Below are 13,353 nucleotides of genomic sequence, written 5' to 3' on the forward strand. Positions count from 1 at the left end.
AATATTGATCGGGGACTTTACCTAAGATACTATGCGCCACACAGTCCCTTCTTTGCATATTTCCAAACAGTCTGTACCTTGATGGTGAGCATGTTGGACAACGAAATTGTATCGGAGCGTTATGCATCGGAGCTTTATGCCGCGGAGCTGGTGTTCGTGGTGTATAAAGCAGGCAAGTTCGACTGATCTCAAACACAACACCCACCGCAAGCTCACATCGTCTTTTACAGTCATACCCAGATACTCAGGACACCTTTTCTCCCTATACATTTGCCTCCACAGCAACATATTGAAGCCTCATCAAGATGGCGCTCCGATCTCGACCCCAGATATTCGACGTACTCATCATCGGCTCAGGTCCTGCAGGACTTAATGCGGCGCTCACTTGCGCAAGAACACGCACCAAAGCCCTCGTATTCGACAACCAACAGTATCGCAACGAAGGTGTCACGCACATGCATACTGTAGCGTCACGCGACCACTTCAATCCCAGAGAGTTCGGCCGCATAGCCCGTGAACAGATCGAATCCCGATACGATAGCGTATGGTTTCAATCCGCTACAATCACCTATGCATCGAAGAAACAACTGTCGTTGCCAGATCAGAAGGACTTGTACGATGGCTTCGAAGTCAAGGACAGTGAAGGCCACTCGTACGAGGGCAAGAAGATCATCCTGGCCACTGGTTCGAAGGATATCCTTCCCGACGTTCAAGGTTACAAGGAGAACTGGCCAGACCACATATACCAATGTCTAGCTTGCGATGGCTACGAGCAAAGAGGGAGTGCAGTCGGCATACTGGATTTCGATAATCCAGGATACGCACATATGGTCCAAATGGCAGTCCCTCTCGAACCTGTCTCAATTACCTTGTTTACCAACGGACCCATCAAGAAGGAAGCGCCAATGCAAGACGCTTTGAAGCTCGCAAAGGCTTTCGGTGCAACGCTCGACGAGCGGAAGATCGTTCGCATGGTGAACAACGGCCCAAGTCACATAGATGGCGTCACAATCCATTTTGAGACTGGAGAACCAGTTACTCTCGGTTTCCTCGTTCACAGACCTATTACGGTCAATCGCGCGCAACATCTCATCGAGCAGCTTGGCGTCGAGACAGTGGATCCAGCGATGGGCGGACACATCAAGATCGCAAACGCAATGTTCAACGAGACCAGTGTCAGAGGTGTGTTTGCAGGCGGTGATACTATGGTCATGATGAAGCAGGTTGCGATTTCCATGGCGGATGGACTCAAAGCTGCCGCAGGTGCAGGAATGCAGATTGCACAGGAGAAGGCTAAGGGTTTAGCCAAGGCTTTTGAAGAGAGGGAGGGTACGATCGAGGGAGAGAAAGATAAGGCGGAGGTGGCTTCGTACTAGAAGCGAGGGCTAAACAATAACCATAAGTTGAAGAGAGCCCGATCTTGTAGTCTTGGAAATCAGAGAGTGGCAGGTAGAACGGTCAAGTTGTAATAAAGTCGCTTCTCCGAAGGTGTAGAATATAGTTTCCCCTTGTGAATTCATAATGCATCAACCTAATGTCCAGATCTTGATCCAGTGGCTGGTCCGCACCCTGTACCTTCCATCGTATTGAGAGCAAGAGCAAGAGCATCCAGCGCACCATCCCTCACATGCCCTCGCTACCCATGACACTTGCCACGTTTCCCACGTTCGCCATGTTATTACTCTCAGATACCCACATGTTTCCTCTCAGCCTTCTTCCACGTTAAATCTCGTACCGGAACCTTCCAACTCACTACAGAACCACTCTAATCAATCCAATCATGTTTATCCCGCAAATCGCCGACCTAAAAGCCCGCATCAATGACCTAATTATCAAAAGCACATCCATACCTTCCTCCTCTTCCGAAACTTCTACCTCCGCAAGCAACAATGCCAGCAGAGAACCGGCGCCCCCGCCAAAATACGCCATCAAGAAACCATCGATACGCCTCTTCCCTGAGACACAAGCGCCACTGCCGACGATCAATGTGGTGACGAAACATAGTCACGCGTTCAATAGCTCGAAAGCAGCAGGACTAGATAAGCTGGAGCAACTTCAATTCGCTGAAGCAGTCAAGGGATGGATCATCGGTACGTACACCGGGAGTATCATTGACACGTTCCTCAGGTCTGCCCCAGGTGGAACGAAAGAAGGAAGCATGAGGCATTTCGGGAACCAGAAACCGACCAGCTAACAGATTTTCAACTACTAGAAGTCGCACCTCTTCTCATCACAGAAAGCTCCAACAACACTACTTGCTACAAGGTCATCTTCACCGCAAGGAAAGCACGTGCCGAGATGCACACAGCCCTTAGGTCAGTAACATCTACTACCCTCCACACTGCGAAACTATTCGCCGTCACACCAACTACATCCGGGAATAGCTGGAGGCTTGTTGAGCAAAGTACCGAGACGGATTCCCTGGTCGATGCGATAGACCACCTATGGGACAAAGCTATGCATAGGGTGGGCCGTTCGACTGGTAAGTCTCTCATATGTGTATATGTAGGGAGTGTGGGACGTCGAGTGCTGATACCTGGGCAATTGGTAGGTGTGATGGAAATTGGTGCGGTGGTGAAGGAGGGTAAGTTGATAAAGGGAGGGGCGGAGAAGACCGAGAGGAAGAGTGTGGGGTGGTAAACCAAGCTAAGCTTTGGCGGGTATGGAATTGTTGGTTCGAGGATGGCCGAAATTATCCATTTCGCAAAGCGTGTCAGTAGCTTCCTTGCATATCCCAATTCCGTCACACAGCAAACAAATCTAGAGCCTACAATCTTCCCAACACCCTCAAATATCTCACTCCTCCTTCTTATGGATCCTCGGTAGACCCAACCAAAGCAGTAGAATCACGCCCAACAGCGCCAGAATAATCGGCTGTAGTACCTGTACACCCTTGGCTTGTGCGATAGCTCCAACTGCGAAAGGGAAGATGGCAGCGCCACTTCCGCCGAAAGCCGCCGCGAAGCCAATAGCACCGACGTGCAAGTGGCGCGGTAGTAGCTTCGTAGCTGCGACGACTACAGCCGGGAACAAGGGACCGAGAAAGAAGCCCTGCAGGGCTACGGCGACGGCCGAGACATAGAATTGGGGTACGAGCCAGAAGATGAGTTCGAGGGCCATTGTGAGGGGGAGGTAGATCTGATGCATCCGAGTTAGTGCATGTCAGACAAGAAAGAAGGGAGGAAGGAATGGAGAAACCAGAAACAAACTCACAGTAATAGCCAACTTCTCCCCCAACCTCGGCGTAACAAACCCGAGCACAATCCTCCCCACCGTAATCCCCATCCAAAACCCCGTCGCCACCATGCCACTCGCAAACTCCTCTCCATCCCTCACTTCAAGCATGAACTTGACAATCCAGCCACCTAGCGCAACTTCAATACCCACGTATCCGAGTAGGAAGAGTGCGCACAGCCACGTGACGCGTGCGTGGGGCAGACGGATAAGCGCTTCCTTCATGCGGTTGTCTTTCGTGCCGCTGGTGCGCGGGTTGGCTGCGCGGAAGGCGGCGCCGGTTTCGCGCCAGAAGGCTGTTGTTGAGGTTGCGAGTTCGATGGCTGCCATTGCGATCTAAAGGTGTTAGAGATGGGGGAATGAGGAGGGATGAGGGAGGGGACAGTACCATGACGTAGTAGAAGGTGTACCAGGGTAGTCTGCTTCCTTTTGTGATCATAGTCGTTGCTATTAAGGGGGATAGCACGGCGCCTACGCCGTAGAAGGCGTGGAGGAAACCGAGAACTTCGTTTGGGTTCGCCATGTTGCCGATCCAGGCATCTGTGCGTTGTATTGTCAGTCGAAATGTTCTGTCTTTCTGTTCTTCACCTTCTCTTTTATGGGAGCAGAGAAGAAGAGATTAGAATACTCACTCCACGCCGCATCAGCAAGTCCATTCCCGAACCCAGCCAACATGAAGATAATAACAAGCACCGGATACGGAGGGTGCACCGCAATAACGATATACGCGATGAGATGGCACGTCGGCGCTATAACCGCAACGCCTCTCTGGCCAAACTTGAGATGAATGCTATTGTTCAATAACGCGGAAGCTGTGTAGCCGACAAGTGGGGACAAAAACACTAGCGAGATGACGACGAAAGTCAGGCCGTAGTATTCTTGCAACTGAAATCGTTCATTAGCACGCGCTTCTTTCCCCCTTCTCAAGAGTCGCGACTTCTACATTCAGAAGAACGACGTTGACTTACATAAGGAATCAAAGCACCGTACGCCGCATCATTACTCCCCATAACGACAAAACTCCAAAACGCCGCCATAGTCTTGAATAAATTCGATCGCGGATGGTTCCATCGTTCCAATTTGGCTGGCGCTTGTGTCGTTGGCGACGGCAGATTCTCTATCGGATCGCTTTCCCGAGCACCTTTTGTGTCTGAGAGTCGCAGGCCGCCTGTACTGCTCGAACTAGCGATCTGTGCATCTTGAGGTTTGGAGATATAGCTCGATACGTCTTGGAGTTCGATGGGCTGCTCGAGGCAGGTTGATGAGTTGCCGTTTTGGTGGTGCAGCGCCATTTTTGGGTTGTTGGGATGGCGACGGTTGACAGACTAGTTGCGACCTACTGTCATTCCAAGGGAACGGTGTGGATAAAGAGGAAGTTCGATGTCGAAGCTTTGGAGTCAGAGGGATATAAAGCCAAGAGTAGCGGTAAAAGTAAAAAGGGCTGACGAGATACGCGCAGATACGAGCTTAACCCAAATCCTCCAAAGGCAGGTATGACGTTTTCTACCTTCAAGCTCAACAACCTCAATACCAAGAAGGGCGCACGACAAGACAACAACCACTCGACGAGGCCTTTATATCCCCAATCGCAACTTCAGGCCCATAACCTCGCAGTCTCGCAACTATGACTCAAAGCAGCGGAAAACTGCGAGCAACCACTCCATCGAGACGATATCTTTTTTAGCCACCGCCGACGTTCTCTAGCACACGCGCACAAGGCGGGGAATGGGTGGGATCCCCACACTTTGCAGCCGGTCCGACATACGGCTAATCAGCAACGAGGTGGCTAGTGGATCGAACTGCCCGGGTGGCCAAAAAGGGAAGGGGACGGTTGATCTTCGGAAGGTGCGAACTTTCCGTGAGTAAACCGCCGCTAGGCATCTCGAAATCATTACAATACAACTATGGCCATAACTAAAGCCTAGGAACCTGACGAAGAGATGGAGTATGACACCGCACCTTCGCAAATAGACACATGTGTTCGAATGTCACGGCGTGTTATTAATCACATTGTTACGGACCAACTCAAACCCGAATAAGACATCGCACCAAACCCAAAGCGTCGACAAAATGCGAGGACGCTGAAACCAATACAGTCACAGTCGCAAGACAACTTAGTCGCGTCACTCTACGTCGCAATACACGTCGCAAAAACTGTGACATGTCACTTGTATCAACCGCAGTTCCAGATGTGAAAATCGTTAATCGTTCTCATTTCATGCTATACCTGCTATTATTACCTCCATTTCTGAGCTGATTCGCGGAATCGACGCTCACCCGTTACCATGCCATCCTCCATGCTGGGGGTATCCTGTTGTCTCTTCTCTCGTGCTCTCTGTCTCTCTACAACTGCCCACCACTGGCCACATGCTGAAAAGGAAAGAAAATGAATAGGGAAAAAACCGTTCTTGAGATCAACGCTTGTATTTCAACGACTGTGAGGAAAGGTAAATCGTCCATATACACATACTCGCTTTCGACAGTCGCGCCCTTTCGCTCCTGTAATGCTTCTGCTCGCTCGCCCACTGGCCCCTTGGTCGTTCAGCCCCTGTCTTTTCTCTTTTTGGAAATGATGATGATGAAATGGGAAAGACAATGCGTTCTGAAAGTTCGTCTCGTCATGTGGGTGAAGACGTCTATGAGGGCTGGATGACGGAGGGACCGGCAAGGACCTCGGCATCGGCAACGGACTCGCTCTTGGTGATCATCATGTAGACTTCTCCCTGGAGGCCCTGGGGAACCATGCAGTTGCCATCGGCGATCTTGGTGAATTGGTTGCCGCCACTGTGAGATGTTAGATTGTGAATCATTGTAAAGGAGTGTGTGGAGTGACTTACGGTCCGACGAAAGCGCAGAAAGAGGCACCGGCAGGCTGAGCGGGGTCGGCAAGCTTCAAGTTCTGGCCAACGGTAGCCTTCTCGGGGTTCTGGAGAGCGATGGCAGGGAAGGCCTGGATGTTGAGGTTGGAGCCTTCGGGGCAGGACTTGATGAACTGAGCGGCGAGGGTGAAGACGGCGCGGGGCTGGAGAGCAGTGTCGAAAGCAGCGGGGACGGGCTCGGCACCGGATGCGATACGGATGAAAGCCTGGTGACGGGCCTCGACAGTGACGATGGAACCAGCGGCGGAGAGGATGTCGGAGGAGTTGACGAGAGGAGCGGCACCGAGGTAAGCAGAGACACCGACGGCCTCAAGGACACGGGCAGTCTTGACCATGGAGTCGGCGCTGGTAAGGGCGGCGTCGAAGTTGTATTGGCATGGCTCGACGGGCTTTGCGCCGGCTCCTGCAATGGCGGATTGGAGAGTAGTGACGTGGGTGGCCTCAGTCTGTCCAACACCCATGAGGGACTTGACCTGACCTTCACTCAGACCGAGAGCCATGAAGTCGGACATGGAGAACTTGGCGAAACCCTGCTTGTAGTATTCCGATTCGAGATGCTCGGCGGTCAGGGCGCTGCAGTGACTGTTAGATCCAGCTCATTGTGATCGTTGATCCAAAGCTACTTACAAGTTGAGGATGTCGACATCGCTCAACATTCCTGCTGCGGCCGGTGCAGCTGCAGCCGGTGATGCGGCGGCAGCCTCGCTACCTCCAGCGGTCTCAGTGATGGCAGCCGGCGCAGAGGAGGTGGCAGAAGCGGCAGCGCTCGACATGGAAGCCATCTCTTGACGGGCGTAGTTTGCGGGGGCGGCAGCCACGAGAGGCGCCAGGGCAACGAGGCCCTTGAGGATGGTTGATACGCTAGGCATGTTGGTTGAATTAGGTTTGTTGGATTGTTTTCGAGTAGACAAGTTCGTAAAGAGAGACCGCCAGCAAAGACTTGCTTTGAATTCGATTATTAAAAATTGTCTAAAGTCCAACCAGGGACTGAAAGAAGGTAAACCGTAAGGAATGTGGTTGATTATTAGGTAGGAAGGTAGAAGAAGCTCGTTGATGATCCAACTGAAAACGAGTATGGAAACAAGGTGGGCGGCCAATGGACCTTATACAAGCAGCTGCAACTCCTGGGCACCATCTGAGACGCCATCTTAAAATTCGGAGTACGGATGTTGACCATGTGGCGGACGACTGCCTCCCGCTGGCGCACTGGCCTCCATACTGGATCCGTGACCCTACAAGCTTCAAAGCTTGGCAAATCGACCCATTGATCGTCCAGGAACTGCTCGCTAGCAGTGTAGCAACCGCTGAGGAAGCCCGGCTTGTAGCGATGGGGCTCGTGGTGCCGGCATGTGATGTAGCAGGTCCGGGGCCCTGCGACGCGAAACGGCTATCATGAAACCCTACAAGTGCCAACGCCTGCGCGGAGGCAGTAGAGCCGCCCTCGAGAAAACCTGGGTACCGTAATAGTGCATGGCGATTAATGGCGGTATTCTGACTTTCCGACCGGATCCGTGAGGTGGCTCACCATCTGAGGCTTGAAGCAGTCGGCCTCCTCATCTGTCATGACGCTGGTGGGGTGTGTTTCCAGCAGCGAAGAGCTAGCGAAACGTTTCAACATCAAGCTACTGGCCGTATTTCATAGCGCAGTCATGATTGTAAATACTTCTATAAGGGTATCGTGGTGTCGTGAGCGCTTGCGTGTTGCGCCGAGAGAACCCCAGATGGGTTGAGAGGTTAAGAGGGATGGATTATCGGGTGGCTGATGCACCCAAAACGTCTTCACGTTGCCAAGCCTCATGGAGAACCACTGCTATTTCGGCTGCGGTTCAGGCCGTCAGGCTCTCGTTCGCTACAGCAAACACATGCAGGTACACACAGACCGCCTCTGACAGGGGATGGGAAGTCGCAGATCCGCTGGTCAAGATTCGGATTGCACGGCATCGACCTGATGCCGTATAGCGCGGCTTGTCACATTCGATCATGCCGAGGAGAGGTCACGATTCGGTATGTTTCCACCTCAAACCAACCAATCTTTGTCTGAGGCCGCGTTTCCAATGTAGTAATCAGGATGTCAATGAGGGGGCACACTGTTGCTCACTTCGTTGCCTTGTCGCCTTGTACGGCTCTTGAGCAGCCTTATCCAGGCCTGAACGAGATGTGGGGAGTGGGTGTCAATGCAGGCGGGTACCAAGAGAAACCAAAGTGAACTATGCATGGCCAGAGGCGCTCTCGCAGGGATAAACACATTACTGTACTACGGAAAATTACTGTGTATAAGAGCTGCAACGATATATCGCGACTGCCGATATCGTCGTCGCATACAAATAAACAATACACAGATCACCGTTCATCTCCTCCTGCACAACCTAGTATGTATCCTCCATTCAATTTTCTATACCAAGTCGACATAAGCTACCGAAAAGGCCGGATACCAGGTCGGACTGAGCGAGACGTCTCGTCTACAAAGCGTAGGGGTTGAGAGATCGGATGGTCAAGCAACTGAAAGATAGGTTAGTGACATTCAGAACGTAGTGATGGGCATTACTTACGGAGGGCTCTTCGTCAGATCCGTCTTAAGGATGACTGGGACGCGTGTCATCTCCCGCACATCCTGGATGTAGTCGCCGTTCTGCTCGCGCAGAGTGAACCAGCTGAGGTACTTCTCTTTGTTGGTCAACTTGGACTCTGCAGCATCACCAGCGCTTTGGGCGATCTTCGAGTCGGAGTTGACACGGTGAGGAGCACCAGCAAGATCGCGGCGGGTAGGCGATGGAGGCATGCTCTGAGTCGGGCGGTCAGGGTTGAGAGAAACACCGGCCATGTTCGAGTTGAGGTCGTTGGAGTCGTCGTCATCGTCGTCATCATCAAACAACGCAGCCTCCTCGTTAGTCGACATGGTTCCAGTGTCCATCTGCCTGCGCTGGGCCTCTTCCTGCTCCCTCGCACGCTGCTTAGCCGCCTCAGCATCACGCGCCGCAGCCGCAGCGTTGGCGGATCTGAGTGAGCCGTGCTTCGGCCTCTCGTCCTCGGGAATGTAGTTGGACGATGGGACGCCCTTCTCCCAGTAGAGCTCAAGGAGACGCTTGTTCTTGTCGAACTCGGCCTTCTTGAGAGGAAGCTGGTCACAGTGGACGCGCTTCTCAAAGCCCCACTCGGGAATAAGGACATCGAAAGCGGACTCGTACACGCAAAGGACGATACCTTCGGCGATAAGATCACCGCCCCTCTCCTGCCTGACCTTGTCCATCTTGCGGCAAGCCTCGATGTGAACGCTCTGCTCCTGGGCAGCATGGGCGGAGTCCTTCTTGGTGTTGCACATCTCGGCGGTCTTGGCCAAAGCCTCGATGTCTTCAGTAAACTCAATGGCACCGTTAGAGAGGACAGCCTCCAGCTGGCGGTGGACAATGATGTCGGCGTAGCGGCGGGATGGGTTGGTGAAGTGGGTGTAGAGGGGAAGGTTCAGGGCGTAGTGAGGGTACTGATCCTGAGGCAGCCTGCCAGCAACAAAGTACTTGGCACGAGGCATCGACTTGATGACGAGGGTCTCCATACCCTTCCTGATATCATCGTCTTCAACCTCGAACAAGCTGTTCTGGAGAGTGCCACTGCTCTCGGTGTTGATGTCGTAGCCAATGGCACCCATACGCTCTGCGATAGTCGTCAAGCGGCGGGGGTTAGGCGGAGGTTGACGGCGTAGGAGAGCCTTCTCCGGCAAGCCAGTGGCGAGCTTCTTCGCAACAAAGGTGTTGGCGAGGTGGCTGAGCTCCTCAATGCACTCGTGGGCAGGGGAAGAATCGAAGATGTTCTGTTCGACGGGAACATTCTCGTCGTCCAGCTGGTACATGAGGCGCAGAGCCTTGACATCGCTGGAGCGGTCGCCGAAGCGAGCCTGGCGGAACTTCTGGGAGATGTGATGCAGCATCTTGATGTCCTTAGCACGGGCTGCCGAGACTGGACCGTCGTTACCGTTGATAACGGTGTCGACCTCGTCGTAGGACAGCTTTCCAGAGCTCTTGATCACAGCCTTGCCAACCCAGGTCTCATCATCTGAGATTTTACCAGAGGTAGGATCGACCTTGAAGACGACACTGACTGTGTAGCGCTCCTCGCCAGGGTTGAGGCAGCAGATGTCGTTGGATAGACGCGGCGGAAGCATATTCACGGTGCGGTTCATAAGGTAGACCGCAGTTCCACGCTTCTTGGCTTCACGGTCAACAAGCGAGTTGGCCTTGATGAAGTGGGCAACATCAGCAACGTGGATACCAATCTCGACACGGCCGTCATCAAGGTATTTGAAGTGAATGGCATCATCAAGCTCCTTGCTGCCGTTGGGGTCGATGGTGAAGGTCTCCTCGCTGCGGAAGTCGCGGCGGCTCTCGAGCGCCTCCTCGCCGTCGTTGGCGACGGACCAGTCTTCAAAGCCGACGTTCTTGATGACGGCGTCGGAGAAGTCATCTGGACCAAAGTTGTTGTCGCGCAGGAGTGCGTCGGTTTCCACCTTAAGGTCACCCATAACACCGAGCTGCTCGACAAGAGTACCGAAAGGATGCAGAGAGGTGATGGGCCATCGCTTAATGCATGCAACAAAGATGCGGTCGGCGTAGTCTTGGTGCTTCTCGACGAAGTCACGTGGGGCTTGCTCGGTGGGAATGGCGATCAAAGGCACACGCTTGTCTGTTGGCTTGAACCAGACAATCTTAGGCTTGTTCTGGGTCTCCGGCTGGGAGCGACCGGAGTTGCCCTCGCGAGCCTGTCGCTCAGCTTCCTGCTTCTCCTTGGTGGCTTGGCTGCTGGGACGCAGGAGTCCGAGGGATCTATGGCAATGATTAGTGAAGTACTTAAATGAAGATGATGTGTTTGCTTACCCTGAGAACATCTGTCCAGCAACACGCTCGATAACAGCAACAATGTGACCTGCGTACAAAGGCTTGAGCTCATCGTTGATCTCCTCCTCCTCCATGAGGAGCAAGCTCTGGCCTTCGACTTCAACATCGTCGTTCTTCTTCTGTGTGGGTCGCTGGCGGAGACTGCCACGTCGGCGGATGCCACCCTCAGAGCCAGTCTCAGGTTGGGTAGTGGCATCGTTGACGGCGATACTACCGCCGCGAGGGTCTGCGTTGTCCTTGCGCTTCTTCTTCTCTTCCTTTTCGCGCTTCTGACCCCAGACCTCGTCGACGTCAAGAAGTTCGACAGCGACCAGATCTCCTTCGAGAGCTCGGTTCCTGTCTTTGCTACCGCAGATGAAGATGTCAGCATCCAGATCAGTAGTTGTGACATAAGCATCGCTGCGGTTCTTCTTGTTGACGCGGAGGATTCCGGCAACGAGTTGGCCGTCGCCGAGGAGAGCGGGCAAGGTGGCCTGCGGGAGGTAAGGAGTGAATAGCGTCTTGCGCTGCTGCTGCTGGTTTTGCTGCATGCCCATCTGCGGTGCATGCTGGCTGCCTCCGAGACCGCCGCCCTGCATCTGGGCGGCCTGGAGAGCCTGTAAATGAGCGATCTGCATGGGGTTTAGCGGCTGGCCGAACATCTGCTGTTGCAGGAGAAGCTGGGCCTGGTTGCCCATTTGCATCTGAGGCTGGCCGCCGTACTGGAAGTTGCCAAGAGAACCAACGGACTGGTTGACCGATCCACGAGTGCGGTGGCCAGGCTGGAAAGGAGCGGCATTGGCGGTCTGGTTCATGTTGAAGTTGCCCATGTTCTGGGACTGGTTGTCTTGCGTAGGCTGTTGCTGGGTGTTGTTCTGGGGCTGTCTCCAGTTGCCCTCGAAGTTGCGAGACTGGCTCCTGCCATGGCCCTGGCTGCCACGGCGCTGGAAGTCAGACTGTTGACCGTTGTTCTGGTTGGTAGGGTTCTCGCTGGTAGCTGGGAAGGAGAAGGAAGGACCGCCACGGCCAGCACTTCCACCGCCGCGTCCGACAGCCATGCTCTGGCTGCGGCCGTGGCCACCTCGTCCACCACGGGCGGAAGTGTCGTTGGAAGCGCTGTTTCCACTGGGGCTGGCATCACGGTTGGAGCTGCCCTCGGTCGAGCCGGGGATGGGGAACTGGAAGCCCGAAGTCTTTCTCTTCGATTCGGCCTGTTCGGCAGCCTTCTTCGCGTCGGCGAGAGCTAGCGAGTGACGGCGGGTGTGTCCGGAGCCGCCAGCACTGCCACCGCCTCGGCCACGAGGGTTGACGTTTTCCCTACCCTGGCCACCCTGTTGTGCACCGAACTCGCCGAAGCCAGACGAACCGGAGGAAGGAGCGGGGGGTGGGCCGCCCATGCCGACTTGGGGCAGGGCGGACTGGTTGCGGCGGTGGGCGCCAGGCTGGGCTGGTGCGCCCATAGGGACAGCGAGGTGTTGCTGCTGCTGCATTTGCTGCATCTGCTGGGGGAACTGGTAGTTGTTGACTTGGGGCGAGACATTGGGCATCTGGCCCTGCATCTGGAAGTTGCCGAGCTGCTGCTGCGGCTGGATCATGCCCATGTTAACATATTGCTGGTGCGTTGCGGCAATCTGCTGCTGTTGTTGCTGGAGGACCTCGATCTGCTGTGCGATGGCGAGCTGTTCCACTGTGCAGCTGTCAGCAATGGCCCAAAGTGGCTATCGGATAGCTCCACGTACTCATCAGCGGTGTCAGCTCTGACGGACTGCGGCGATGCGCAATGTGCAGACGACGACCGGCGGGACCCATGGGGCCCTGCTGGCCTTGTTGCTGATCCATAGTGGATAATGTAGTGTGGATGATTCAATGCCCGCTTGCAGTGTATGCTGTTGGAGAAGAGACGGTCGGACACGAATTGGTCAAAAGTGTGATGGATTTATCTGCGGGCAATCAGCATGGTGTTGGGAAAGCGAGCGAGCGAAGGGATGCAGGTGGTGAGAGTGCAAGGAGGCAGATGGGGGACAGATGCAGGGTCGGCAGCGGCATGCTTCAGCGAGCGAGCTAGCGGGGGACAACTCACGTTGGGGTAAGCGTGCTGGTTGGGCGGTGCTCGGGGCGAAGAGGATACTCTCGTAGACGATGATTACTCGGGGTGGTGCTCTGCAAGTCAGAAGCGGGTGGTGTCGTGTTCAGACAGATGTGTCGTTGGTCTAGGAGGGTTGATAAGGAGGGTCGACCAGATCAAAGAGCGCGGTTTCCCTGGGGCGGGCTGTTGGTGGCAGTACAACCAAAATGCGGGCGGAGAGAGTGCTTCGAAGGAGGGAGCGATCGGGGCGGGCGGGCAGGAGGGATGCAGGAAGAGGGCAGAGGGCAGG

At 54.4% G+C, this 13,353-nt stretch overlaps 4 protein-coding genes across 4 annotated transcripts; 1 reads left to right on the plus strand and 3 right to left on the minus strand.

The window, feature by feature from the left end:
- Positions 1–305: 305 nt before the first annotated feature.
- On the plus strand, positions 306–1,376 carry J4E87_005151 (uncharacterized protein; the record flags this gene model as incomplete). Its single annotated transcript, XM_049376767.1, has 1 exon — positions 306–1,376. One exon carries the CDS (start codon positions 306–308, stop codon positions 1,374–1,376), a length of 1,071 nt encoding a protein of 356 aa, XP_049233623.1.
- A 1,420-nt stretch (positions 1,377–2,796) lies between these two features.
- Positions 2,797–4,526, minus strand: J4E87_005152 (uncharacterized protein; the record flags this gene model as incomplete). Its single annotated transcript, XM_049376768.1, has 5 exons — positions 2,797–3,138; positions 3,214–3,570; positions 3,623–3,774; positions 3,867–4,119; positions 4,203–4,526. The coding sequence occupies 5 exons, from the start codon at positions 4,524–4,526 to the stop codon at positions 2,797–2,799; spliced, it is 1,428 nt and encodes a 475-aa protein (XP_049233624.1).
- A 1,344-nt stretch (positions 4,527–5,870) lies between these two features.
- On the minus strand, positions 5,871–6,982 carry J4E87_005153 (uncharacterized protein; the record flags this gene model as incomplete). The annotated part of the gene is made up of 3 exons (XM_049376769.1): positions 5,871–6,018; positions 6,072–6,686; positions 6,741–6,982. 3 exons carry the CDS (start codon positions 6,980–6,982, stop codon positions 5,871–5,873), a joined length of 1,005 nt encoding a protein of 334 aa, XP_049233625.1.
- Positions 6,983–8,572: 1,590 nt separating this feature from the next.
- On the minus strand, positions 8,573–12,817 carry J4E87_005154 (uncharacterized protein; the record flags this gene model as incomplete). Its single annotated transcript, XM_049376770.1, has 4 exons — positions 8,573–8,612; positions 8,663–10,927; positions 10,979–12,665; positions 12,718–12,817. 4 exons carry the CDS (start codon positions 12,815–12,817, stop codon positions 8,573–8,575), a joined length of 4,092 nt encoding a protein of 1,363 aa, XP_049233626.1.
- Between the last annotated feature and the right edge of the window lie 536 nt (positions 12,818–13,353).

The sequence above is a fragment of the Alternaria ethzedia genome (genome assembly GCF_023757985.1).
Source record: "Alternaria ethzedia strain BMP 0044 chromosome Unknown scaffold_10, whole genome shotgun sequence".
Lineage (NCBI taxonomy): Eukaryota > Fungi > Ascomycota > Dothideomycetes > Pleosporales > Pleosporaceae > Alternaria > Alternaria ethzedia.